The 26,946-nt window shown below is 42.5% G+C and overlaps 1 protein-coding gene and 1 pseudogene across 1 annotated transcript; one reads left to right on the top strand and one right to left on the bottom strand.

The window, feature by feature from the left end:
* Positions 1 to 1,120: 1,120 nt before the first annotated feature.
* Positions 1,121 to 1,669, bottom strand: LOC113621274 (40S ribosomal protein S15 pseudogene; annotated as a pseudogene).
* Positions 1,670 to 12,047: 10,378 nt separating this feature from the next.
* On the top strand, positions 12,048 to 14,848 carry PHLDA1 (pleckstrin homology like domain family A member 1). The gene is made up of 3 exons (XM_027108214.1): positions 12,048 to 12,098; positions 12,223 to 13,829; positions 14,272 to 14,848. The coding sequence occupies exons 1-2, from the start codon at positions 12,048 to 12,050 to the stop codon at positions 13,801 to 13,803; spliced, it is 1,632 nt and encodes a 543-aa protein (XP_026964015.1). The 3' UTR covers positions 13,804 to 13,829; positions 14,272 to 14,848.
* The last annotated feature ends 12,098 nt before the right edge of the window (positions 14,849 to 26,946 follow it).

The raw sequence follows: 26,946 nt of genomic DNA, 5'->3' as shown, positions 1-26,946 counted from the left end.
CAACACGTAAACCTTAAAAGGACACATTAGCTTTGATAGAAACATTTTAATTATTCTGTGAACGGGTTAATGGTATTCATTGGTGTATTTGATAAGGCCCTTAAGATAACGGAATTAACTGTATATTTCTGCTGCTTGTAAGACAGTGAATTTGTGGGTTATCTGAGTTGTAGGCCATTCCCATCATTGAAAATAAAAATAAAACTGAATCATTGTAAAAACCTTATTGTACCATGCAGAAATATTAAACTATTTAATATTCAAATATTCTTTGCTTGGTTTTAGGGCTTGGTTTAGAATTTGAGTCCTTTTTTATGAGTTAGTCTTATAAAAATTTTAGCCTTTATATTTTTGACTAAGTCAAGCCAAATGTTATTTAAATGTACAGAATTAATGGATAGTTTTGAAGAAGCATACATTCTTTATAGGAACCTTAGGAAAGAGAAATCAGATGCTAACATAGATTTTAATCTTCTGCACTGTATATATACTTGGTAATTGTGAACTGGATTTTGTTTTGAAAATCCGTGTTTATAATTTAGGTAGTTTGCTACTTAAAGCACTAAGTTGCTAATAGCTGAAAAATAAATGTAAATGATAATGGTGAAATTAACTGAGATTAATTTATATAGTGGTGATTTTTGTATACTGGTTTAAAAATCCAGATGCTAAAATTATAACTTGGAGAAAGAGCCAAGTTTTTGGATTAATTAAGGATTACTTCAGAGAAATGGGAACATCTTTGTTGGAGTGTAGAATTATTTAAGGATAAATGTTTATTAGAAAACTTAAATTGTATTCAGTTAATTTTATTTTCAAAAAATACAATATACGCGCTATCTTGTGTTTCTTCCATTTGACATTATATACCATACTTTTTCAGTTTTTTAAAAAATTGAGGTATTGACTAAGTGTAAAGTAAATGAGAAACGGAGCACAACAATTTAGAAATAATGAATTGCCAGCAGGAAACAAGTTAATCAAATTGCTTACTTTTCATGTTGAGAGTTTATAGCTTTTGTAGATCTCTTATTTTGAGTTTTATTATTCTGAAACTCGGGGATGTGTTAGTTAAAAGCAGTACTTTTTAGTTCTTCATCTGTGTGGGTGCTTTTTGTTTTTAAAGAGAAGTCTGTGTCTTCATTGACCGGCAGGCTATTTGAGGCGGATGGAGCGGGAGGGGTGGGTGGCCACGTGCTGCACGGGCTGGCTCTTAGGTGATTGAGAACGCGCCTCGGTAGTGCCCAATCATCGCAGGCTTGATTTCCACCTGGTTGAAGGTCTTGCCGTTGTAGACGCCCACCATGCTGCCCGTCACGTTGCGCTGGATGATCACATTGCGCAGGTGCGTTGACCACCTCGGGCTTCTCCTTGGGCGGTGCCGCTTACTTGACCTTGCGCAGGCACTTCGGCAGCCATTGCTGTTTCCTCCGCAGGCGGCGGTGCGGCCGCCGCCACTGCCTCGCGCGCCATGAAGCTGCCTTAGCTGCTCCTAGGATATGTCCAGCGGTCGGTCGAGGTCCAGGCCACAGTAGGTGAACTCGTGGAAGGTCTGCTGCTTTCCACTTCTGCTGTCTTGTCGGTTCTTCAGAAAGGCTAGGTCTTCATGTATTTTACGTTTGAAAATAAGGAACTGGGGGATGTGTTGAAAAATGCGAGTGCCAGAAGTGGACAGATTTCATAGTATTAATATTCATTTTTCTTTCGTAATGAAGTTAAGCAGTTGTTGCTCGGAAATTTTCATGGAGTGGTAAAAGTTTCTGCCAGAATACTCAAATCTTACGTAAGAGCTTTTAGCTGGGAATTCACGGATGAGTAGGAGTTTGTGTAGCGAGGATGGAGCCTCCGAGCAGAGAGCAGTTCAGGTGAAGGTTTTAGAGGAGACACACCATGAGGGTCCTGAAGTAGGACAATCCATGGCACTTTCAAGGCAGTGAAAGAATGGATGACATAAGGGGCGAAGCCGTGGAAGGCTTAGCTGTAGAAGTCCTTTCAAAGGGGTTTTCAAGTGGTGATGACCTTTCCATGAAGATAACTTTAAGACATGATTAAGACTAAGAGGCAACCATTCGTAGGTAAGAACATTGGGGCTGGTTAGAGGCTGGGTCTAAAAGTAGGGTAGAATGTCAAAGTAAGGGATGAAGGTTTTTGGGGTTTTTTGTTTTTTAAATAATAGATTCAAGGTTATCTGCAATGAATCCTCTTAAATTCCAGATTGCCTTTTGCAAGGAAGCCCTTATGGATATTGCAACTTTTCTCTAACTCTAAAATTACAATAGTTGAAAGAATTCCTGTACATCCTTTGCTCAAAATCACCATTTATTGTTTTTGCTACATGATTCTATATTCATGCATATATCTTTTTTCTATAGTACTTGACAGAGTTGGAGACATTGTGCCCTTTTAGCCTCTAAATGCTGTGTTTTTTCATTAGGAAGACATTCTTACAGAATCACAGTATGACTGTGTAATCATAGTTCATTTTGATGCTTCAGTCATCTCAGATTTGATCAATGGTATCCTTTTACAATTGGTTCCTGTGTGCTTTTGGTGTGTCCTGCATCATTTGAGCTCTTGCATACTTTATAGCTCAGAAAGATTTTCTGGGATCATCTTAGGCTTTTTTGTACCAGCTCTGAAACTGGCTATTTCCCCAAGGATCCCTGGTTCCCTTTAATGGGCAGTGGTACTTAGAAATCAAGTCTGGGTGATGGGTTTGCTTGTTCTTGGGGTGTTATTATTTCTAGGTCTTTTCAGGTGACAGACTTAGGAAATATATTAAAAACTGAGTACACACTGAATATTTCAAAGTTTATCCAACACAATAGGATTTTTTTTCCAGCCTTACCCCAGGACATATTTGTAACTACCTTCAAACAGGTGGGGTTAGTAGTAGCTGATGCAACTGAGAATTGTAGGTGAGGTTGCTCTATAGGAATAAGAAACCATGAATAAAAGTGGAAAAGATTTTAGACTGAAACTTTGGCAGCCCTAGACAAACGACCCTTACCATCTGTTTTTAATGAATATGGGAATAAAATAGTTGATACATTGGGTAGTAGAATGGTTAAATATACGCTTTGGAGTTAATCTACCACTTGTTCTTTTAGCTTCATTATTTTGATGTCTTGTGAAAGATGGTAGTGGGCACTGATGAGAGAACACATTAGTTCTTGAAGTAGTTGAGGAGTACTTAGAACCTGATATATATAATGAGCAATTAGTAAACATGCTTCCTAAACATAAGAAAGCCTAGAATTTGTGGTTGGGATCACCTTTTATAATAGATTCTGGCAGTTAATTTCAGAATTAGTTGGGGGTTTTTTGTTCTGTTTTGTTGTTGATTCTAAAGGCAAATGGCTAAGAGGTGTCCCTACTTGGTGTACAAAAGAACCCTGAGACTAAAACTGGATAATAAATATAAACCTATGCCCCCATTTTGAAGGTTTTTGATGTTTTTTATAAAGAGATAAGAAAAATAGAAGAAAAGAATAATGGATCCCCCTTACCTAAAATCAGTCTTTAAAATCTGGTTTCATTTTTTTAAAATGCTGACTTATTTACTTTTGTGAAGTCCAGAAATCATCTAGGGTAAAACTAAATGAAGTTTGACTGTATTTAGATACCTCATGCTCCAAAACTTCCAAGTTGTCATTACTTAGCCCATCCCTTTCCATCCCAAACATTTATTAACCTGGATCCCTGGACATTGTGGGTGGACCGTCTAGGGGTGGACAGTGAGACGTGTCAGTCTTCAGGCCAGATGTGGGTTTAGACCTGGATTAGGCTAGTTGTCCTTTTGCTGTTGAGTTGGCTTGGTGAGTGGACCCAGAACCTTTAGAGCAACTTGCACATCTACAACCTGCCCTGTTTAACCTACATTTGTACTGTTTCAGTTATGCTTGGCTGTCTTTTCTTTCACTTCCTTCTCCTGGGTCTTTTGTGCACATACCTTATTAGCTCAAGTCTCTTTTTCATTGAATTAACACGTACTTTTTTTTGGTTCTTTAGTTCTGAACTGGTATTGCCAGTTCAAGAAGGACTCTAGGAATGCTCGTTCACTGCTGGATTCTCTGATTTCCAGTGTGGACCCAGGAAGATGGTAGCTATACAGGAAATTTTTATACAGCCAATGCGTAGATGGGGTAGGGTTTATCTGGACTCCTTCCAATTTACCAGCCATAATACTGTACGGGGCCATGTAACAAGTGACTGATTCTCATTATTTCAATCTAAGTCAACCAGGATGCTCCAAGTTCCTTTGTAGTTGTCACATTTCTGCATACTGAGTTGCTTATTTTGGGAAAACCAATAAAACCACAAAACTGGACCGTGTATATTGTTCTGTGAACTCAGTGGGGCTATGAGAATGTGGAGAGTTGAATCAATTGTTGCAGTTACCTAATATTGCATAAAAAAGCCACTCCCCACACTTAAAGCATCAACAAGATTTATTTTTGCCGACTGTGCTTGGGTAGTTCATTTCTGCTCTACTGAGCAGCATCAGGGGCAGCTTTGAAGGATGGGGCCTAGAATCATCTGAAGGCTCTTTACGCACAGGTGGTCAGTGCTGGATGAGACTTCAGCTGGGCTGTGGCTAGAGCGCCACCTAGACTTTGTTTCACAGCATGATGGCTGGGTTCCAAGAATTAGGCAAAGTTTTATCCTACCCTGGGAAGTCATCACTTCTGTACTCTGTTAGTTATAGTCAAAGCCACCAGGGTTTAATGGGAGAGGACTCTGCATCTTGCTGGAGGAATGATAAAGTTTGGGGAAGGTGAGAGGAACTGGAATCTTGTAGTGGCCACAGTTTGTCTTTGGAAAATACAGTTAGCTATAATAGTATTGATAAAACAAAGGCTACAATAGTTTCCCAAAATGAAACGTCAGGAAAGGTTAAATTATATATTGTATGCCTGTTTATGGAGAAAGAATGTTTTACTTTATCATACTGGAATCTTATCATTTGAATTTGTCTGGACAATTGAGATTACCAAATGTACACCTAATTAGCTCACTCTGATCATTAAAATGTCAGGCTTGATTAGTAAAAGAACCTTAAATGGTAAGTATACGATGACCATTAAGTACATATTTCTTTTCAAAGGGTGGGTGTATTACATAGTTTGGGGTTCAGAAGAAAGCTTCATTGCTGTACTGTTTGTATTTCAGACTAGGTGGGACTTTGCATTATAAATCTTAATCAGCATTAAAGAAAAACACCCAAATGTGTATTCAGCCATTTAAGGTAATAGAAATAATGTTTTATTTAATCTTAATACTTGTTTGAAAATGGTAATTATTCCCTCTCGTCATGTAAGGGTAAAAGGTAAATAACAGGGCTGCCCAGCTGATCTTTGTTGGAGTCAAGTGTTTGATGTCAGCTGTTTTGGCCTCTGTCAGTGCTCGCACCTGCTCTGAGAGCTTCATCCTCTGCTTTGTTTTCCTTGACATATGGCTTCCACCTTTAAAGTTGTTTTATTGTCTGAAATGGCTGCTGCCACTCTTACCCATTATTTGCAGGTTTTAGGCAGCAGGTGGGGCTGAAGGACGCAAAAGACTCCTGGCATCCACCCATCTTTAGAGATGGGCTTACGATTTGTGCTTTCAGCACAAAAGTGGGGCTGCTTAATATAGTAGACCCTGGGTAGAACAAAGGCTGGGCACAGCCACATCAGCCATGCATGCTGAAGAACTTCAGGTTTAGAAAAGGGTTTAGGATATCCTGGAAAACGGGAGGCAAACAGCTGCATTTCAGAAATAAGTAAACCAGTTCCAGAAAGGTGATTTAGGAATACAACCTGAAGATGAATTCTGATTGGAGTCTTATCCATCTTCCGGGTTTTTCGCTTTTCCTTACATGATAATCTTTCCCAGAGCCCCTGCATACACAAGTGAAGTTGAGACAATGACTTAAGCTAAAGTGTAAATAGAATCTCATTAGAAGCAAGAACTGCTAAATGTTCCAGTTTCTGATCTGTTAAAGGGTGCCGATTGTTGAATAGTTTGTAGTCATGAGTTGTGTGGCGATTTTGTTGCCTCTAACCTGGGGCCTTGCTTTTCCTGATAGGTTTAGTGGCAGTGTGGAAGCTTGCCATAAGAAGGTTTCCTGGGTTCTATCTTTGGTAAGAAGTGTTCCTCCATCTTTCTGGGCCTGGCCACCCTACAGAATTCTTTTATTCCATCTCTTTTATTCCTTGGTTCTCTGTCAGCTGTCATCTGTGATGCACCCTCCACCCTGCAATCTTGGTCTTTGAAACCTGAGTTCCTCTTCTTAAGTAACCTTGCCATTTACAGCAGCACCCAAGCAAGTTTATCATACCACCTGTTTTCCTGTATCCTTGAATTTTTGGAAGGAATTCTCTATACTCACTGCTTTTACTTTTCCTCCTCTACCACCTAAAAAAGGCCTTTGCTTATTTACTGATTTATTCATTTTTTTGCAGGTGTCAATGATCAAACTGAAGTCTGTTCTCAGACTGTGTGCTATGTTGTAAAAGAAGACTGCAAAAGAGGGAGTTTCCCCATGTATTCTAGTCCCTTAAAAGGAGAGATTTGCCCACTGGCTATCCGTCAGATACTTGAGTTGCAAGCGACAGGAGCATTTACCTAGTTTGAGTAAAAGTAGATTTAGGATATTAGGTGTTTATGGGCTCTTACTGGAAGGCAGAGGCTTGGATGCTAATCTGCCAGGGCAGTGCTCAAAGTAAACCTGCAAACGAGTTTACCAGTGCTTCCACTGTCAGTCACTGAAGTACCTGGTGTTTCTCTACTGCCATCCCTGAAGGCCTGGAAGTCAGAGTATCAGTGCAGTGTTGCCTGCTCAAATGTTACTGAGGTTTAGGAAAAGCAAAAACAGCACAAAGTAGATAAGTGACGAGCTCACTTAGGGTTGAGTGGAAGGAGCGTCTAAATTGCAAGGGCAGGTAGGGCTTTACATTTCTGTGGAGGGCTTTTCATGCTAGAGTATGAGATGTTCTCTTATGTGAATAGGAGGAAACCGAAAATTTTCTGTCATAATTTAGGAATGGAAGTGGTAGCAGTGCAGTGTATTAGTGTGGATTCAAGTGGTTGGGCTGTTACAAGAGCACGAATGAGAGAAATGAGAACCTAAAGTTAGGCTGTTGGCACAATAGAAAGGACAGAGACAGCTGATTGACAGTGTTTGATCTGTAAACGGGTTGTAATAGCCGTGTTTTGAACACTTCTCAATTCTCAGTTGCTCTAAGCTGTGTTATACAAATTGGTCACTAGGAGGCACAGTTCATCAACTTCAGGCGAAAAGGAAGGCAGCTAGAGGGACGCATCTGTGAAGAAAAATAGTTCTGTATTCAGTTGAAGAGTTGTTAACCTTTTCAACTCAGCATTTTGGAAATAAGAATCTTTATAAAATATTTTTACTGAATAGAATTTTTAAAAATGAAGAGATGAATGGCTAAGAAGTCTAAATTGCAGTCTGAACACAGACCTTCATGCACTAATGAAGGTGACCTGACTTGTATTTTCATGATTACTTGGCTTTTAACTATTTCTTTAAAGACATTTGAACTTTATCCAAATCTTTAATAATGATATTTTCCATGAGTTTCTACTTTATATTGCAAATTAGGAAGTTTATAGATTAAAAGTTTTATAATCTTGTAATCAAGTTGTAAATGAAAGTAAACACTTTATAACTTTCTAACTTCTGTTCAATGTCTTTAAGCCAGTATTAATGAACTTCTAAGCAGGTATCGGCCAACTAAGAGAAAATTCTATCAATTCAGTTCCATTACTGTGTTGTTGTTTTTTTTTTTTTTTTGATTACTCTTACTAGCAAGCAATAGGATGATGTATAAATACCTCTCAATATTAAGCTGCATGCTGCTCAGGAAAAGGAAGGTTTGTAGGACGTATTTTTAGATAGCATTTATAGACTATAGTAGCATTTAAAGTTCAGAGAGGCCTAGCATGTATAGTTGTTAATTCAATTTTTTAAAACTATCACCAGGGCTTCCCTGGTGGCGCAGTGGTTGGGAATCCGCCTGCCAATGCAGGGGACGCGGGTTTGAGCCCTGGGCTGGGAAGATCCCACATGCCTCAGAGCAGCTGGGCCCGTGTGCCACAGCTGCTGAGCTTGCGCTCTGGAGCCTGCAAGCCACGGCAACTGAGCCCCTAGTGCCATGGCTGCTGAGCTTGCGCTCTGGAGCCTGCAAGCCATGGCAACTGAGCCCCTAGTGCCACGGCTGCTGAAACCCGTGCTCCTAGAGCCCATGCTCGCAACAGGAGAAGCCACCTCAGTGGGAGGCCCACACACCGTGGCAACAGGGACCCAACGCAGCCAAAAGTAAACTTATTAAAAAAAAAAAACTATTACCAAATACATGTATTGGTATGGCAAGTTTTAGAAGTCTTTTCATAAATTCTTATTACAGTTTGAAAACTTTAAAAAGTAGGATGCATTATGAAAAATCTGTCAAGCATTTGAAGACATTGATTTTCTTTTTATGACAGATGTGGGCTTTTAAGTCTTAAAATTTCTACATATGTTGAGCTCCTGTGTGCCAAGAAATGTATTAGGTGATCGGGACACATCAAAACAATGATTTTTGACCTCTTGGAAGAACTGACATACTCCAGTAATGGGAACAGAAATAAGCAATAGGAATTATAAATTATTCAGTTATGTTAGGAGGTAATACATGCTATGGGAAAAATTAAGGGAAATTGGGTGGTTGCAGTTTTAGAGTGATTAGGAAAGCCCTCATTGAGATGACATTTGAGCAGAGACTTGAAGAAAGTGATTGGGATGTCTTAAATAGATTATAATATAGATGATAAGACAACAAGGGTAGAATTAGGGAGGCAAAGTTCGGAGGCCATGGCAGTATTTCAGGGGAGAGATTATCAGGGTGGTGATGAAGTGGAGAGAAATGGACAGAATATAGATATGGTTTGAAGGCATAACCGTTGGGATTTCTTGACTCAGTTTGTGGATTGGGTACTGGAAAGCGAGTAAAGGATTTTTGCAAGGCAGGCATGCTTCTAAACATTTGCCGTCCTGGGGTAGGAGTGCAATGGAGACGCCAGTGATTAAATATTTTAAAGTTTTGTTCAATGAAGATACGTCCCACACTACTATCCTGCCAAATACACCTTCACAAGTACCTGGAGGTCCAGGTTTGAAATTCAGATCCTTAAAACTCCTGTGCCAGAAGCTGCCTTGTGAGGAAGCTGATCCTCTGCCTGTGTCCCACTTTCCTTGTCTTCCCATTCCTGCCTTTGAATTGTATGGCAAGGGGCCTCCTGCACGTTTGTGTGGACATTCCTAGCCTGCATGTTCAAAATCTGTCCACCTGCCTTACACACCAGTGCACACAATGGTCATGTAATACTCTGAAATAGCCAAGGTCATTTAGGCAGGGTATTTGGAGTGAGTACCTGGAGTATAGTCTAGAACAAGTATGAGTTCCAGATAGGCATGTAGTACTGGCTCTTCAAAGCACAGGGCTCCTTTTGTCTTGTTCTAAGGGCAGTACTGCTGCAAGGGTTTTGGCCTGAACAACTGTACAGATAGAATTGCCATCACCTGAGAGGGGGATTGCAGGTAAGTAGAACAGGTCAGGGTGAGGAGGTAAGTTTGGGAGTGCATATATTCTGGTTCTCTAATAGACACCCAAATAGTACTGTAGAGAAAGGGAAAAGGAAAAAATTCAATTTACAGTAACAGTGGCCTGGAATATATAAAAACTGAAGGGTATTTTTCATTACAGCCATTCTAACCAGCTAAGGCTCTTTAACAAACCATGAACTTTGACTTCAGACCCTTACTGAACCAGTTCTACCCAGGCATTTGTTTTAACCAGTCATATATAAGCCTATGGACTCCATCCTATCCAGCATGCTATTTTTTATTCGCAAAAGCTCCATGAACCCTGCTTTCTATGATCGAAAATCCCCTCAGACTTCTCCCTCTAGCGAACTACTCAATGCATGTCTTCACCAGTATGTGTTCCCTTGCCTGGGGGTGTTATTATTTTTTAACTTTGGTAGTCTGTTTTATTCTTTGGCAACAAGCAGCTGGATATAAATTTGGGAGTCTTGGGCATATAGATCTTATTGAAAATAATAAGACTGGATGAGATCAAGGGAGTGAGTGTAGATAAAAACCAAGGGCTGAGCTTTGGGGCACTCAAAAGATTGGAAAGAGGAGGAACCTGTAGAGGAGACAGACAATGACCAGGGAGGTGGAAGGAAAGCTAAGTGGTGTCCTCGAAGCCAGTGAAGAACTGTCCTAGAGCAGAAGATGATCAACTCTCAGATGCTGCTGATAGACAACTTGATGCAGCTGGCCATAATATACACTTTGATTTAAGCCTTGTTAGTGACTTGTTAGCTGGCTTTCTAAACTTTAGTAATTTTTAAGTGACATTCGTAGGTTTTCATTATCTACAACTGAAGTTGTGGGTTTTTTTTTGGGGGGGGCAGTTATTTCCTGTAATTCATTTTCTGCGAATTTGTCTTAAAAATGGTAATATGGCCATTTTTGTGAGTTGGTGGTGACTGGTGAAATTAAAAGCAAAGTTGTCACCTATCTACAAGATTCCTATATTATACTACTGAGATTTCCAATAATCAGTTGCACTATGGTTGGAGAAGGCAAACTGTATACTTCTGAGCTGTTCACAAAGTCACTAAGTTGTGAAATACCCAACTGGAAATTCTGAGTTTTTAAGTCTCTAATTATAACAAGTGCTTTTGAAAATCGTGCTGCTGGTTGTTCAGACATTGTGAAGTAGCTTAGATAGAATGCATTTGTTGCGTCCTGATAAACTGCAGAAGAATAGAAACACCAAATGTTGCGTTTCTCAAGAAAATGGCTTGGGCTTCCAGAATACATCTTAATGTTTTACCCAGTTTGGTTTGTATAGTATCAATTTTCCATATGAAATGTCTTTCCCAACTACACCTGCCCTCAGAGACTCTGAATTACACATTTAAAGGAAGTATCCTTTCTAAATGAGCTGAAGAATGGCATTCTGTTAAAAAGATGAACAGCTGGTCATGTGGAAATTCTCTGGAATGCTCACTTGTCCTGCAAAGGCAGGGGAAAAACTGAGACGTTAGGTGCAGTGTTTGTCATTCATTGGTATACAGAATTTTTTAAAAAGCCACCTTCTTAAAATGTAATCATGTAAAAAATCTTTACATGACTTTGCCTTTCTCCTTAAAAGACTAATCCATCAACAATGTGAAGGCCCTGAGAGCCCACTAAGTGCAATTCAGTGGGTCTCAGGATTGTGCTGGAATTGTCCCATTTGCTGAAACATTGTTCCTTATATTAAGATTCAGGACCCTCCCGTGTTTAAAAGTTATCCTTTGTTCTCGATTACCTTGGGATAAACCTGGAATTTCTTAAGCGTGACACACAAAGAATTTGAATCTTGCTCTGCTCTCCAAGCTCGTCTCTCACTTCTTCCCCTTTGAATTCTTTGTACCAGCCTGATGAAACTACAGATGAGCTAAGCTCTCCCTTCTTCCTTCTCGAGTTCAAGTAGCAGCCTTTCCTCTTACCTTGGCCAACTCTGACTTATCCACCCCTGCTTTATTTCTTCTTTGTGTAATTCTTCGTATTTTCAGGGTCGGTACATAGTTGGGGTTCTCTGTTTACTTAATACATTTCCCCCAAGAGATTTGGTCTCGGCTTAGGCTCTTTATTCTGCCTTGTTTCCCAGAATTTCTGTAGAAATTGTTTAAATGGAGTAGGAGGGAGCTAGGGGCGAGTACCGCATTACTTTCCCCAGGTTACAGATAAATGAGATTCCAAGAGATCTGACCCGTTTGGCGTTTGCAAAGAGAGGGACCCGCGGAGGCTAGCCTGCCGTTTGGAAGGCTAAACTGCCTTAAAGTGTTGGGACCGGGCATTACCCGAATTTGTCGTTAGAGTTGAATTACTGTTGTGAGCTATTGCGGGCTGTACGGATGGGTCAAGAAGGAAGCTAGAGCGTTCGTGTCACGGGTAAAGATAGGCAGTGCCTGCGCTCCTGGCTCGAGAAAAGGAAGGCGAGATGCCATCCGAAGTGGTCCTCTTCCTCTATCCCTTCCAAACGGGACAGACGGTAGCGCTGTTGCTTTAACAATCGCCCCTTCGGCTCCAAGAAGAGCTAGTTAGTGACCGTAAGCGAATGTGAGTGTAAAGACACCGTGTCCTCTCGGCCTTTGTGGACTAAGATGTTTACGTAGTGTCCGGGGGAGGCACGCTTCCACGGGACTCCGCGGCTCGCGAGCCTCACCCCCAGGCTCCTTGCTCGCCCAGGCAGCGCGAATCCCCAGGGCTGGGTTCCCGAGGGCAGAGGGTCAGCTTGGCGTACCAGGCACTGTCTGGTAGCTGTACCCGTCCTCGCAGCCCCATCCTCATTTTCTGAGGCTGTTAGCAGAAAGCCCCACCGGGAGGAGAGGCGGGACGTCTGGGGATGGCCTCTCAGCGCCCTCTGCGCCTCGGCATCCTTTGCTGGCCATCTCGGGCGCCCTCGGCTGTGGCGCCCGGTGGAGGAGAGGAGTTTCCGGGGCTCGGGTCCCTGCAGCCATCCCGGGGAAGGAGCGCGGAAGCGAGTGGGCGGCGAGAGGCGGAGCAAGGGACGCGGGGGGCGTGGACGCGGCCGGCTTTGGAAAGGCCCCAAGTTATTGAGGCGTGCGCCGGCGGCGGAGTGCCTTTCGGAGCTGGGCTTTCCCCCGCGGCGCGGGCGCCAGGAGCCGCCTTTTCCGCTGGGTGTCACTCGGGGGTGGGGGGGATGGCCCATTCAAAAGCGCCGCGAGGGGGCCCGGCCAGAGCCCTTCAGTGAGCGCTCGCAAGAGGACGGCAGAGGCCCGGCGGCTCGCAGCTCCCGGACCTTGTGGCGCATCAGGACGCGGCTGCCCTGCTGCTCGGACCCCGAGGAACCGCCGCAGCCGCCGCCGCCGCTCTGCTTCCTGCGCGTTAGCCTCTTCTGCGCGCTCCGGGCGGGCGGCCGCGGGAGCCGTTGGGGCGAGGACGGCGCGCGGCTGCTGCTGCCCCCCCGGGCCCGGGCGGCTGGAAGAGGAGAAGCCGAGCCGAGCGGCGGTCCCCCCTATGCCGGGAGGATGTTGGAGAGCAGCGGCTGCAAGGCGCTGAAGGAGGGTGTGTTGGAGAAGCGCAGCGACGGGTTGCTGCAGCTCTGGAAGAAAAAGTGCTGTATCCTCACTGAGGAGGGGCTGCTGCTCATCCCGCCCAAACAGCTGCAACACCAGCAGCAGCAGCCCGGGCAGGGGCCAGTCGAGCCATCCCAACCCGGAGGCCCCGCTGTGGGCAGCCTCGAGCCGCCCGTCAAGCTGAAGGAATTGCACTTTTCCAACATGAAGACCGTGGACTGCGTGGAGCGCAAAGGCAAGTATATGTACTTCACTGTGGTGATGGCCGAGGGCAAGGAAATCGACTTTCGGTGCCCGCAGGACCAGGGCTGGAACGCGGAGATCACGCTTCAGATGGTGCAGTACAAGAATCGTCAGGCCATCCTGGCGGTCAAGTCCACGCGGCAGAAGCAGCAGCACCTGGTCCAGCAGCAGCCGCCGCAGCCGCAGCTTCAGCCCCAGTCCCACCCTCAAGCCCCGCCGCAGCCGCAGCCCCAACCCAAGCCCCAGCCGCAGCCGCAGCCCCAACCCAAGCCCCAGCCGCAGCCGCAGCCGCAGCCGCTCCATCCGTATCCGCATCCGCACTTGCGTTCGCACCCACATCCGCACCCGCACCCACTACCGCTCTCGCAGCCGCACGGCCACCGGCTTCTCCGTAGCACCTCGAACTCTGCCTGAAGAGGGCAGCACCCGAGCCAGACGAGGTAAGGTCCCGGCAGCTCGGCTCCCGAGGGAGGTTCCGAGGAGTGGGGCTGGGGGTGGTAGCAGTAGGAAGCCTTTTCCCTGGTTCGGATCTTGGGTGGAAAAATGAGAAATTAATGCAGGTTTCTGGGAGGCGGAAAGAAGGGAACAAGCTGGAGCCAGGAGAGGCGGGGCAGAGAGGGGAGGGTGCGGGGTTCGGGCCGCGCAGGAAGTTCTCCTGATCGCCCGCCCGCCCGCCCACGCTGACCCACGCGTGTTCACTGGTGCGCTCCCCAGCGACGCCGCAGCTTCTCTCCTTGTCACCAGCGCCACTTGAGTGTGTCTGGGGACTCGAGGGAGCGACCCCGGTGTCCTTCTGAGCTCGCTTTGTCCACGGGACAGGCCCGAAGAGAACTGGGTCTTGTAGGAGTCCGAGCCACTTCAATCCTTGTCATTTCTTTCCAGGTTGTGAGGACTTGAGGAAGTGGGACAAGCACCTTTCTATTGTCTTCACTTGGATCGAAAACAAAACAGTCGCCCCGCCCGCACCAGACCAAGTAGTTTGGACAGAATACGACCGATAACTTGGCGATTCCTCTTAGTTTTTCTGCATACTCTTCATCACAATGCAGGAAATGATTTCGAGTCCAGAAGGCTTTATTTATGAACCTTTGAGAGGATCTTCCAGTATGGTGGACCTTTTAGGAGCGATGATGTACTGTAATGTTATTTTAATGTATTTTGATTTATGATTATTTATTAGTTTTTTTTAAATGCTTGTTCTGAGACATTTCTGAATGTAGGCCATTTTCCAAAAAAGAAACTTTATTTTCAAAAACCTATTCGCTAGTAAGTTCTAATCTTGGGAAAGAAGAAAGTAAAAGGGCGGTGAAAGGGAACACATCAAGAATTCATTTTCAGAAGGTCTGATACTTAAATGTTATACCAGGTGGTTGAAATTAAACTCTGTGATACTATGTGGAGTTTTCTTTCTTCTTTTTTTCTTTTGAGTTTTTTTTTCCTTCGACATATATTTTGTGTAGAATGGAAGTTTAAAGAAGCTAAACGTTCAGAATTGTGTAATTATAAAAATCGAATTGCTTTTTCTAAAAGGAAATCAGTAGTAATGACAGCTGATTCAGAGTATTTCAAACATAACCCAACTGATGGCAAGATGATCATATCCTGAATATACAAAGGAGGGCTGGGTCTGCTGTAGGAAAAGGCTTTCTTAGATTATCTATGTGTGAAGGGTTTAATAAGGAGTTTTCTATGATTTCTGAGTATGAATGCATTAGGTGTTTCATTTCAAAAAACATAGTGGGGGAAAAGAATTATTCCACTTGTTTGAGAGAACATTTGTGCTCTTAGCCACCATAGAGATTACCCTTCTCCAAGAGCTTTGCACACTTGATGTGAACCACATTTTCTGGCCCTTTTACTTTGTTCTAGAATCATATTCTATCTAGAATCTCATAGTTTAAATAAAATACAGTTTGTAAATATTTCAAAGGACTAGGAGTCATAGCTTTTTGTTTTCATTCTGAGAATAATGTTGATCAGAGACATCAGCTGTTTTGCTTTTTATTGCTCTGTGAGAAATCCAAGGGTTATATGTTTTGTTGTTAGGTTAGCTAAACTCAGAAATTGAAAAAGGAAGGACTGGATAAACACTGGATTTGCAGTAAGAAAACAACCCCAGTCTTGTTTTAGCAGCGACTTGTTCAGGAGTCTGGGGGGTTGTTGGTGGGGCGGGGGGAGGTGGGGGAAGAGCATGTGCTTTTAAAGGTAGAACAAACCCTCTTCTGTGTTAAATGAAAAGGATGGTCAAAGTCCACGAGGGCAGATGCTACTTAAGTTTAAAAAGAGCCCATAGATGCTACCAAATCCTCTTACGGCTGAAAATCACTTCCTATCTGCCTAGCTTTACTAACGGGTCTCTGTTTTCCATCATCTTTTCTGCAAAGTCTTGATCAGTATTTTTCCAGCTTCCAAATTGGAATGGTCAGTATTGGGCCACTGCTAAGTTCTGTAGTCAAGAAATGAAAATAGAATTTCATGCTAGAGATATCTTTATTCTCCCTCCATCTGAAAAGGAGTTTCAAGGTCAAATTACTTCTCAGTGCAATATTTAAATGATGAAAATTTGAGATCATAACTCAAATCCAAAAAGTGGTGGGGGAAATAAAAGTCAACCAAATGGCAAGCAGAATTTAAGTGGACTCCCACTTGCAGAGGCTAAGTTGCAGTTGTGAAAAAATGTATATATGATGGGCATCTCAGAGAGCAGATCTCAAGAGTTCTTAAGTCAAGTTCGGTTTGATTTCTTTGGAACCACTGCTGTGCTTTTTAATAATGCCTCATTGTACTGTCATTTTAATACATGCAGATCATGTAACCCCAATTAACCCACAGCTTTTTTTTCCAGATGGAAGGATTTTTCTTTCAAATTCTCATGCTATAAAAAAATTAAAATCCATACCAAATACTTTTAAAATTAAGATTCTTGTAGGCTTTTAAAGGCACTTGTATGTTGTTAGCTTACATACCGGCTAGGTAGTGTTGTCAAAAAAAAAGTATGCCCAGGCTCCCTCGTGGCTGCTAGAATTTTTTTCTTTCTTACAACGGCTCTGGTTTGTAATGTGGCCACCGGAATCATGGTTCCTTGTATTATCTTTCCACAGCCCTTAGTCCTTGCTCTGCTGTGATATTTATACTGAGTTGACCCTCTTAGTGACTCTCTAGTCTGAACCCCTCTTAGCATTTAACTGTGAAACCTCAGAAATTAGAAAGGAGAGGAGTAGGATGGGATTTTGTTTTTATTTAACACTTATTATGGCTTAATAATTTTTCCAGCACAACAACAACAAAAAACGAGCATACTTAACAATACTCAGCAAAACAAAATACAAACCATTTAATGTGTTGGTGGCTCTATTTTACCTGTAAGAAAATGATACAAACCACTTAGGGTATTCTGAGGCCTGACAAATCACCTTCATGGAGAAAGGTGATTCGTCTTTCAACCCAAGAAAGGGAAGAAGGAGAGGAGAGGTCCAGTAGAAAACCCACCCCTTAAATAAACATAAAATGTAAAAAGTTGGAAAATTAAAAGGAATGTCCCATCTGGAAACTGAACTTTTTGTCTTTGAACTTGTGTTGGCACCAAGCCTCTTACACAGTGAGTTCAATGACTATCTGTTGGGACAAATGAAAGAAGGAAAAAATGTCTAACTCCCCAGCACCCAGGAGGGTGATTTCTCTGGCCTCACACAGTGCTTCCTTCTTTACTTGCTCTCATGCCATTCCCTGAGGACAGCTACCACTGGGACCGGCTGTGCATCATGACGGAACTCCTTGGACATACTTTCTTAGTGGAGATCCACATGGATCTGCGTATGCCCTACGCGGAGTGCTGAGGTCAGAGAGCAAATGGCTATAAAGGGCCCTTTCAAAATGAACATTTCCCTCAGAGGAAGGGGGATTCTCTCATCATGTAGAAATCAAACCAACTTTATAACTTCATTTCACGTATATTTTTCAATGGAGGTTAAAAAAAAAGAACGAAGCCCAGTTGTTGCTTAAAAGAGCTCCTCTTAACACATTAGCACCGTTAGGAAGTCTGGCTTAAGCTGAGAGGCCCGTTTTAATGCTGTATTGCTCTCATATTCTAAACACTATTTCTCTTAAAGACTCTTCATTTAAGTCTGACACTATATGAGTTGTTGCCAGTGTGTGGGTTCAAACACATCACTTGTTTTCTGTCCCCAGGGAGAGTGCTTTGGTTTTAGCTTGGCTCCAAGTGTTTACAGTGTCATGTTCAGTGGCAGGTTTACAAGAGGGACCTAAGACTTGAATTAAACTGGAGCAATCTCTAGAAAATAGAGCTTTGTAGGATGATGATGGGCCTGTGAACATTCGTTTTCCTCTTTTTTTTGTAAATGTCAAACTAATTCGTTTTTGCTTTACCAGTAAAATGCCCTCAGTAGAATAAAATTTAAATTTGGGAATTATAGAGCTCGATGAATCCATCAGTGATCCTTTGAAGAGAAATACACCTATTTACCTAAAACAACCTAAGATGTATTAATTGTGGAATTGGGTAGGATGGGTTTTTAAGAACTATTTTCTAAATTCTTGACACAGTTTAAAGGGTGATTTTTTTTCCCCCTTTTTTTTGCGGTACGCGGGCCTCTCTGCCGCGGCCTCTCCCGTTGCGGAGCACAGGCTCCGGACGCGCAGGCTCAGCGGCCATGGCTCACGGGCCCAGCCGCTCCGCGGCATGTGGGATCTTCCCAGACCAGGGCACGAACCCGTGTCCCCTGCATCGGCAGGCAGACTCTCAACTACTGCGCCACCAGGGAAGCCCTAAAGGGTGAATTTTGATCTGCGGTGCCGAACAGCCAATCCAGATTTACATAAGATTGGATGACAAAGTGATCTGTGACTTTGTTGGCAGGACTCCATCTGTCAGATGGAGTAAAGAATCCAACAGGGTTTCCTAGAAAGGTCATTATTGTCCAATGAAGGAAGCAGAAGGGCCCTGGACCATTAGATGCAGCTGCATAAAAACTACCTGTTCTGAAGCTGGCCTGCTGGTGATCAGCTGGGTGGTGGGGAAGCAGATTTTAACAACAGGTGGTCCTTCCAGACCATTGTATTTATTTTGAGAAGAAAGATAAAACAATTGTCTGTTACATTCCCCTGTCAACCTTCTGCTTAAAATTTCAGAATATGCAAATACGAGCTTTGAAAAGCAAGCGTCACCATGTACCAAATGCTTTCAAACTATCACATTTGTGAACTTAAGTGGTCGTCATTTGTGTAAATATGTCCCTTAAATGATTTTGGAGAGATGTGATTTATTTTTCGTATTTTCAAAATGCATTCCATTTCAAATAAAGTATCTGTCAAGATGACTGACCTGTGGACCTTTTGAAGGCCTTGTTCACCAGTCACGTGCGCTGCGTGTACCTGTGGGAGCAATGTTCTAAAGGGCTTGGGCATTGTAAAGGCCGTGACCACTCTGGGAAGAAAAAGATGATCTTTTGAGGTTGGAAATTTATTTTAAAAATTACCTGGTCATTTTGAATATAGGGTATAGAATTTCACTCAGGTTATTTGGTGAAATAATTATTGCTTTTTGAATGCTAATGAATTTGAGTTGAATTTTTCCATAGGGCCCAGAGGAAAAGAAATGGCCCCTAGTGAATTAGCTTGGAGGCAATTCCTTCTTGAGTTCCGGAGAGATTTGAGTCCTCCTAGGTCCATTGAGAGGGTGAGGCCTTGACTCTAGGAGAATCATCTTTCAAGCGGGTATCTATAAAGCTTCCTGTTTTGCGTTGAGAGCAGGAGACTCGATTCTTTTTTCTTTTTAAAAAATATTTATTTATTTAGGATGTGCCACGTCTTAGTTGCAGCACGCGGGACCTTTAGTTGTTGTGGCATGCAGACTCTTAGTTGCTGCATGCATGCGGGATCTAATTCCCCTGTCAAGGGAATGAACCCAGGCCCCCTGCATTGGGAGCGCAAACACAGAGTCTCACCCGCTGGACCACTGGGTAAGTCCCGAGACTCGATTCTTTAAAGGAATATGCCATATCTTTACTTACAATTTCCATTGACATCTAAAAGTGTTTAAATCTTCAAAGACTTCAAAATAGGAAATTTGAAGGCATTTTTTTTATCTCTTAACATAGTCTTACATTGAGAGCTTTATTGCTTTACTGTTTTTGTTTGGTTTTGTTTTCTTTTTTCGTGTGTCCTACTTGGTTATGTGGAGGTTTTCTTGCCCTTTCGGAAGTCTGAGGTCTGCCAGCGTTCAGCAGATGTTCTGTGCGGATCCTTCCACTTGTAGATGTATTTTTTATGTATTTGTGGGAGGGGGTGAGCTTCATGTCCTACTCCTCCGCCATCTTGATTCCTCCCCTGTTTGGTTTTGTTTTTAAAGAAGAAATGAAACCTGAGAAGACAAATTACTGCCGTTGTGAGGGAATTTCAGGGGAACAATGTGAAATAAATGTGAAGCAGGCGGTAAAGCAGGGTTGGTAAGAGTCAGGATTTGTGAGTACATGGGTTCAAGTCCCAGTTCCACCACTTACAGGCCATGTAGAGCCTGAGTTACTTAACTTCTTAGAAACTCAATTTCCTTCTCTGTAAAATGGAGTTAATAAAGGTTCCCACCTTCTGGTTATAGAGAAGATTTAATAAGTTAGTAAAAGTGCTTAGAACAGTGCCTGGTGTGGCTATGAAAGGAAGCTCCCGGTGTTTTAGGGCACATAAGCAGGTTTGGGGATCATTATAGCCATGTGAATATATAATATATGGTGTTTTAAAGCTATGAATTGTATTTTCTGATACCTCAGCACTTCTTTTAAATTGTAAGAACAGTATGATGGCAACATTCTTGTTTTCAACTTTGAAAAAAGACAAAAAAGGCATTATTTATAGTCCTACTATTTTCATTTGCTTATCACTTTGCAGTCTCCGTTCACATGCTTATGTATTTTAAGTGAGTTACAATGAAACAATCAGAATACTCATATATGCGTCTGGAGAGGATGCTGTGGTGTTCCACCCAGATTGCCACCTGAGGACAGAGAGGGTACTCAGTCCCCAGATATGAGACTGTTGGTGGCTGTCATGATGTCAGTTAGCCCTTTCCCTAGAATTGTCCTCAGCCTTGTCTCAGGGAGAGCTACCTTGCCCTAGGACATACCCCCTCCTTGGGTGCGATTGGCCTATGGGGAGTGGCTAAAGACCAGGCCCTGTTGTCTCAAGTCCGACAACTGTAAAGGGCCATCCCAGCTCCAGTGCTCCCTGGAGAAGTGGCTGAGACCTGTCTCAACAAGGAGGTGGCCTTGTAGTTCAACTCTCCCTCTGCCCAATCCTCTTTCCCTTGCTCCTTCACAGGTGAGGCTCTCAGGAACACCCCCCAAAACCTCCTGCAGTCAAACATCAGAGTGTCAAGAACCTGTTTCTCAGGGGATCTTGTCTATGACTCTGTGTGTGTGTGTGTGTGTGTGTGTGTGTGTGTGTGTGTGTGTGTATTTCCACCACCATGCTTCTGTAGGAAGGTTGGTGGTGTTGGAAGGGGGTCTACAGCATAATGATTAACCTTACGCTTTAGAGTAGTTGCTCTCAACCTGGAGCGATTTGCTCCCCAGGAGACTTTGACAACGTTTGGAGACATTACTGGTTTTCATAACTGGTGGTAGAGGCCAGGGATGCTGTTAAATACCCAGCAATGCTCAGGACATTCTCCATGACAAAGAGTTATGCAACCCGGAATGTTAGTAGTGCCAAGCTTGAGAAACCCTGCTTTAAAATCAAAAAGTCTTGATTTTATTAGCTGAATTCCCTTGGGCGAGTGATGTAATTTAGCCTCAGTTTTCATGAGTAAAATGAAGACAGTGATTGTACCTGTCTCATGGAGTTGTGAATCCAAAATTAGGTAGTTAGCATAATGAGCTGTCACTGTTCCTGTCACAAAGTAAGCATTCAATATATGGTAGCTATCACCCTCATTATTATTTAAAGTGGTAATTTTAATGACAGCGTAATATCCCATTGAGTCGACGTATTATTTCAGTCATTTGCCTGTTGTCATCTAGTGAGTTTCTGTTTTCATGCTGTTTTCAACACTCCTGCAATAAATATCTTCATGCACTCATCATATTGAGAAGAATGTGGACTTGGATTCTAGTTCTGACTTTGTTTAGTCTTTTGACATTAATCTCTGAGCCTAGTCTATTCATTTGTAAGTGAGAATAACAGCCTTGCCCTTGGGGAGCTGTTATGGACATACAGTGAAGTGGCAGTGAAATCTACATGAGTTCAAGTCCTAGAGCCACCATTTAACCACCTTACTCACAGTGAAGCATTATGTAAATGAAAATACTATTATCCGGATACCATTTTAAGAGGGGTTAGATACTATATCTATATATTTATTATACTTACATATCTAGATATAGATATTGTATGTGTGTATAAAACACATACGTGTGTTCCAATCCAAATAATTTGGATTTAAGAAATAGGATGTTATCACAACTAGAAAAATAGCATCCAGTAATCCCTAGTTTTTTGCAGAACTTGAGCCAAATTTATATTTGTATTTAAGTGGAAGGAATCATATGAATACAACGTTACAACTGTCTAGAATTATTGACACAGAAAACCCTGAGTAATGAACTCACTGGCCGCATGAATCTGTTTAGCAAGGTGTTCTTCCTTGCTTTGTTTCTTTCTCAGAGACCTTGTTGGAAACCTTCACCACATAGAAAGGCAATAAATGCCATGGCATGGGTGCTTTGACCCCTGGCCTTACCTGCCTACAAAGTGAGTCAGGTTATCAAAGACGGCACAGGTGGGACAAGAGGGCTTTGAAGATTTAGAGGCTCTAGGGTGGGCTATAGATGTAGGCAGGTCTCCTTGGTCTGAAGGTTGTTCTAAATCCGATTTTATTTTGAAGGGATTGTTAGGACCTGAGGACAGAAAGGACCGCTTTGTCACCCCTTGATGCAGTCACAACTGACTGCTCTGAGATAGGGTCCATGTGGGAGTCACTTGCTCCCTGCCCCGGGCATTCATCTGAAGTATTGGATGGTTAGTTAGATGCCAGAAATGAACACTTGAAAAAATAGTCGACGTGGTTATTTGCATGCTCTCAAACCCTGCCAAATTCATTTCTAACAGAGTGGGCAAACATACTCCATAGTCCTTTAAGACCTGACAACCTGTGCTTCTGAAGTAACTGATAAATGAGTATTCAACTACTGTACAGAAAGCAACAGGAAATGACTCTTGAGGAGTTTCAAAGTTTTAATTAAGTCACTGTCCTCCTTTGGCTTTCTCCTGAAGCTGAGAGTTCATCCAGTTCAGTTCCTATTGAAGCTGACAGTTCAGTTATGTTGCAAGTATTTTGAACTTTGCTGTAACAGATTCTACCGAGTGGTGTGGCTTACTCTGTCAGGGCTGACTCATCACCTCAAAAGAGCAAACCGGCTTTGTGAGTCATCACAGTCAAAGAGGCCAAACTTGTAATAGTTTTAGGCATATTCTCTTTCTAGTTTTTAGCTGCTGGAGAGATGTTCATTTTTACAAAGCTTGGTTCCAGTTTTTAAACACATACCTGTCTTTAATGATCCTTCCAAGTAATTCCCAGTATCTATACATTTGTGGGTATGTACATCTATGTATGTATATGTGTGTGTGTGTGTGTGTGTGTGTGTATTTGTACATACATATACACTTTTCTCGCGAGTAATGTTCATGGCCCGTGAAGGTGGGATGGTCAGTTTTTTTGTTGTGGAACTTGACATCTGAAGGATTTGAAACTGTCCTGAGCAGAGCTGGCTTCCTCAGAGCTTGGAGCATCCTGCTCTGAGGGTTAGCCCCACCCTGCCTAAACCACTATTACAAAGCAGTGGTCTGTGGTGGTGCCAGATCCCCTTTGTAATTTCCTGTTGCCATGTTTCGACACCACCACTGGAGGGAATGACGGGTCTCTGTGGGAGACAATTCGGTGACTTAGTCTTAGTTTCTTACAGCAGAGGAGATCCTTAAGGTAGACAACAGTGTGAGTTGTGTTTGCAGGCGTGAGAGTGAATCTTATCCTTGTCACAATGCACTGGCTCACTATAGAATAATTGTAATTATTGCCTAGGGTTCTAGTTAAAATCCCTGATGCCTGTAAAAAGTGCCGCATAGCTACCACAAGACCTGAGCTGCATGGCTGTCTTGACAGCTTGTGGACCCTGGTTTGTATTTGCTTTCTATACAGTGGTAAGCAGTAATACCTCTTCTCTACCTGTATAAATGGTAAGTTGAGATCAGAGCTGAAAACAGAATTTTAGGAGTTTTGATAAAGTCTCATTCATCTCTCCCCTTTCTGCAGAGGAAAAAAATGAAGCTAAGAGGGCCAGTGACCTGCCCCTGGTCACACAGCCAATTAAACTCAAAGACAGGATTAGAACCCAAATCCGGCTCCCTTGATCCTTAATTAACGCTCTTTCCACTGTGGCACTACTTTGTAAGGCTTGGAAGATAGTTTATGTAAATTCAAGATGTTATTCTTGCAAATAATCACTCGAAGTATTCAGACATCACATCTCTTCCCCCCCAAAATATAAATTTTTACTTAAATTATATAAACTGTCTTAAGGGGTTTATAGATATTGAAAATAAGCTGTTTAATTCTACTGTTATTTTTTTTAAATAAATTATTGTATTTATTTATTTTTGGCTGTGTTGGGTCTTCGTTGCTGCGTGTGGGCTTTCTCTAGTTGCGGCGAGCGGGGGCTGCTCTTCATTGTGGTGCGCAGACTTCTCATTGTAGTGGCTTCTTGTTGCGGAGCATGGGCTCTAGGCATGGGGGCTTCAGTAGTTGTGGTGCGCAGGCTCAGTAGTTGTGGCATATGGGCTTAGTTGCTCTGCGGCATGTAGGGATCTTCCCGGACCGGGGCTTGAACCCGTGTCTCCTGCATTGGCAGACGGATTCTTAACCACTGCGCCACCAGGGAAGCCCAATTCTGCTGTTTTAAAACGTGCTTTGTGACTTAGTCTTTCCAAATATAATCCATGTGGGTTAAAAGAAACCTTAAGCAGGAAGAAAAGTCACAAAAGAAAGCAATAGTTTGAAATGGGCATGTTTTAAAATACAGTTGTTAGAATATATTCTTTTTCAAAAATTTTTTGAAAATCATTTATTTAGAACCTGGGCTAAAAAACTGCTTGCAGTTTATTTTATCACCTGGCTCCTAAAATATTCATGGAATGTTTCTGGTGTTACTAGTCACCTCCACATACCCCCCAGGCCTTGAAATTATCTCTGGAGCTGAGAAGTTGAAACGATTTGAATGTTTATACGGGTACTTGAGGAAATAGCTCACTGGCTTTTCTAGCTTCTCTGTGTAGGTGTCAGGAGAAATATTCCTTGAAAAATGTTTATGGAGGGTAATAGATCCGTAGGTATCCATGAAATGCTAATAGGTCGGGTGGTAACACTTGTTGCTGCCCTTCCAGGGAATTAGGTGAATGTAATTCACATAGCCCAGAATTCAATCATAAATAACAGTTTATGACCTACCTAGGACACGAAATACCCCAAACTAGACAACTTGGACAAGATTTCAGAATTTGTAACCTTTAATGAGATGACAGGGGAGAAAAAAAGGGGAGGGATCCCTAATAAGTGTATGTACTCCAGAATCCAGTGAACAGGTTTTTAATTCAAAATTATGTATGCACCCCGGGTGACGCCATTATTTCCTCTTACGTAAAATGACCTTTTACAGGACTTCATTCATAGCACTTGGCTCCGGAGTCACAGCATTTGTCACAAGGCAGCGGGTTGCCTGCTTGTTCTTATGCAAGTGATGACTGGGACGGCTTGATAGAGGGTGATGCTGACAGCCTCTCTCTGACGGCAGATTGTCAGCATTCCTGACCCGGGCACTCCAAGAGCCTGGGAAAACACGTTGATTTCAACGTGGCTTTAAAAAAACAATATCCAGTTGAATCAAATGACTGCATAAAATAGGTACACAGAGCAGATTTTTTTTTTTTTTTTTTGCGGTACGCGGGCCTCCCACTGTTGTGGCCTCTCCCGTTGCGGAACGCAGGCTCAGCGGCCATGGCTCACGGGCCCAGCCGCTCTGTGGCATGTGGGATCTTCCCGGACCGGGGCACGAACCGGTGTCCCCTGCATCGGCAGGCTGACTCCCAACCACTGCGCCACGAGGGAAGCCCCCACAGAGTAGCTTTTGTGGGATTAGCTGGTTCTTGGTGCCCCTAAACAAATTCATGATGATGTTGGTATCATAATCAGGGTACCCTCTTATTTATATGCATTTATTTAACTTGACATATAAAATCAAAACTCTTACTTCAAACTTATTGCACAGAAATTGATCAACAGAACAGGAATGAGAGACAAAGAGTGTTTGTGAATTCGAAATATGGAAAGAATCAGATCTGAAATGGGAGGGTGTGAGTTATAAAGGTTGGCAAGAGGATTCCACCCTCCTGATAAGCAAGGCAGGGGGACCCAGGCAGGCCTGGGAAGTGAAGAGATCTTGCAGGAAAATGGAGGGGAAAGGAAGACCTTTTTCTAAAAAACTTCTTCAATTCTTGCTTTCCCCAAGTAGCAATGAATGTCTCTGTTTTTCTCAGGATGTAAAGTTCTTATGGACCTTTGATTAAGAACACTACGTTTTAAAAAATGAAAATATTTTAGAGGAAAAGGCGAGTGAACAATTAAGCTTTCTTCTCGCTTTTGAAGACTTTGTTTCTTCTGTAAGTGGGTCTCTGAAAAAGGAAATTAACACAGAATAAAGTGAAACTTCTGCGAGTTTTCTATAGGCTCAAAGCTCTTAAGAAACATTTTCTGTAATTTGATTTGAGTTTGAAAATATAACAGTCATTAGACTATTTCCTTCTAGATCCTAACCTTACAATAAGGAGTGTAGTGTACGGCAGTAATCATACCTCTCCCACAGGATTGATACGAGCAATTAATTCAGGCAAGGTACCTAAGTGCTTTATCCTAGTGCCAAGTTCATAGCAAGTGCTCCATAGAGAATGGCTACAATAACAATGAGTGCGAGGTGTGTGATGGGGCGTGTAAGACAGTTTTTGGGGCCAGAGGCCAGACTTTCCATGGTTTTTTTGCACTTTTTTTTTTTTGTAAAAAAAGATAATGTTTTATTAATAACACACTTTAACAAAACTGGTTGCTAATTCAGATATAAATAAAATATGTACCTTAAAATAAGAATTAGGAAATACAGACACCTATATAAAAATTGGAACTATTTCTTCAGGTTTTATCATATTAATAAGCCTGATTCTACTCAGCAGATTTAACTGAAAAATAAACTTAAAATTACTTTTTCTGTAAGTAGAAGGTGCTTTAAAAAAAAATTATGTGCAGGGCACAGTGGCAGGCCTACAGGGATACAAATAAGAGTAAGTTGTAAGGTTTGCTCTCCAGGAACTTACATCTGAAGCAAAGGGAAAATGAGACATAATCCTATCAGTGGTGTAGTACTAATCATAGTACTTCATAGAGTATTAGTAATAGAAGTAGCAGCAACTAACATTAATTGGGTACTTACTAAATGCCAGGTCCTATAC

Source organism: Aethalodelphis obliquidens, unplaced genomic scaffold (assembly GCF_003676395.1).
Source record: "Aethalodelphis obliquidens isolate GAN/ISIS:26980383/991018 unplaced genomic scaffold, ASM367639v1 scaffold8, whole genome shotgun sequence".
NCBI lineage: Eukaryota > Metazoa > Chordata > Mammalia > Artiodactyla > Delphinidae > Aethalodelphis > Aethalodelphis obliquidens.
This window is presented reverse-complemented; position numbering and strand designations above follow the sequence as displayed.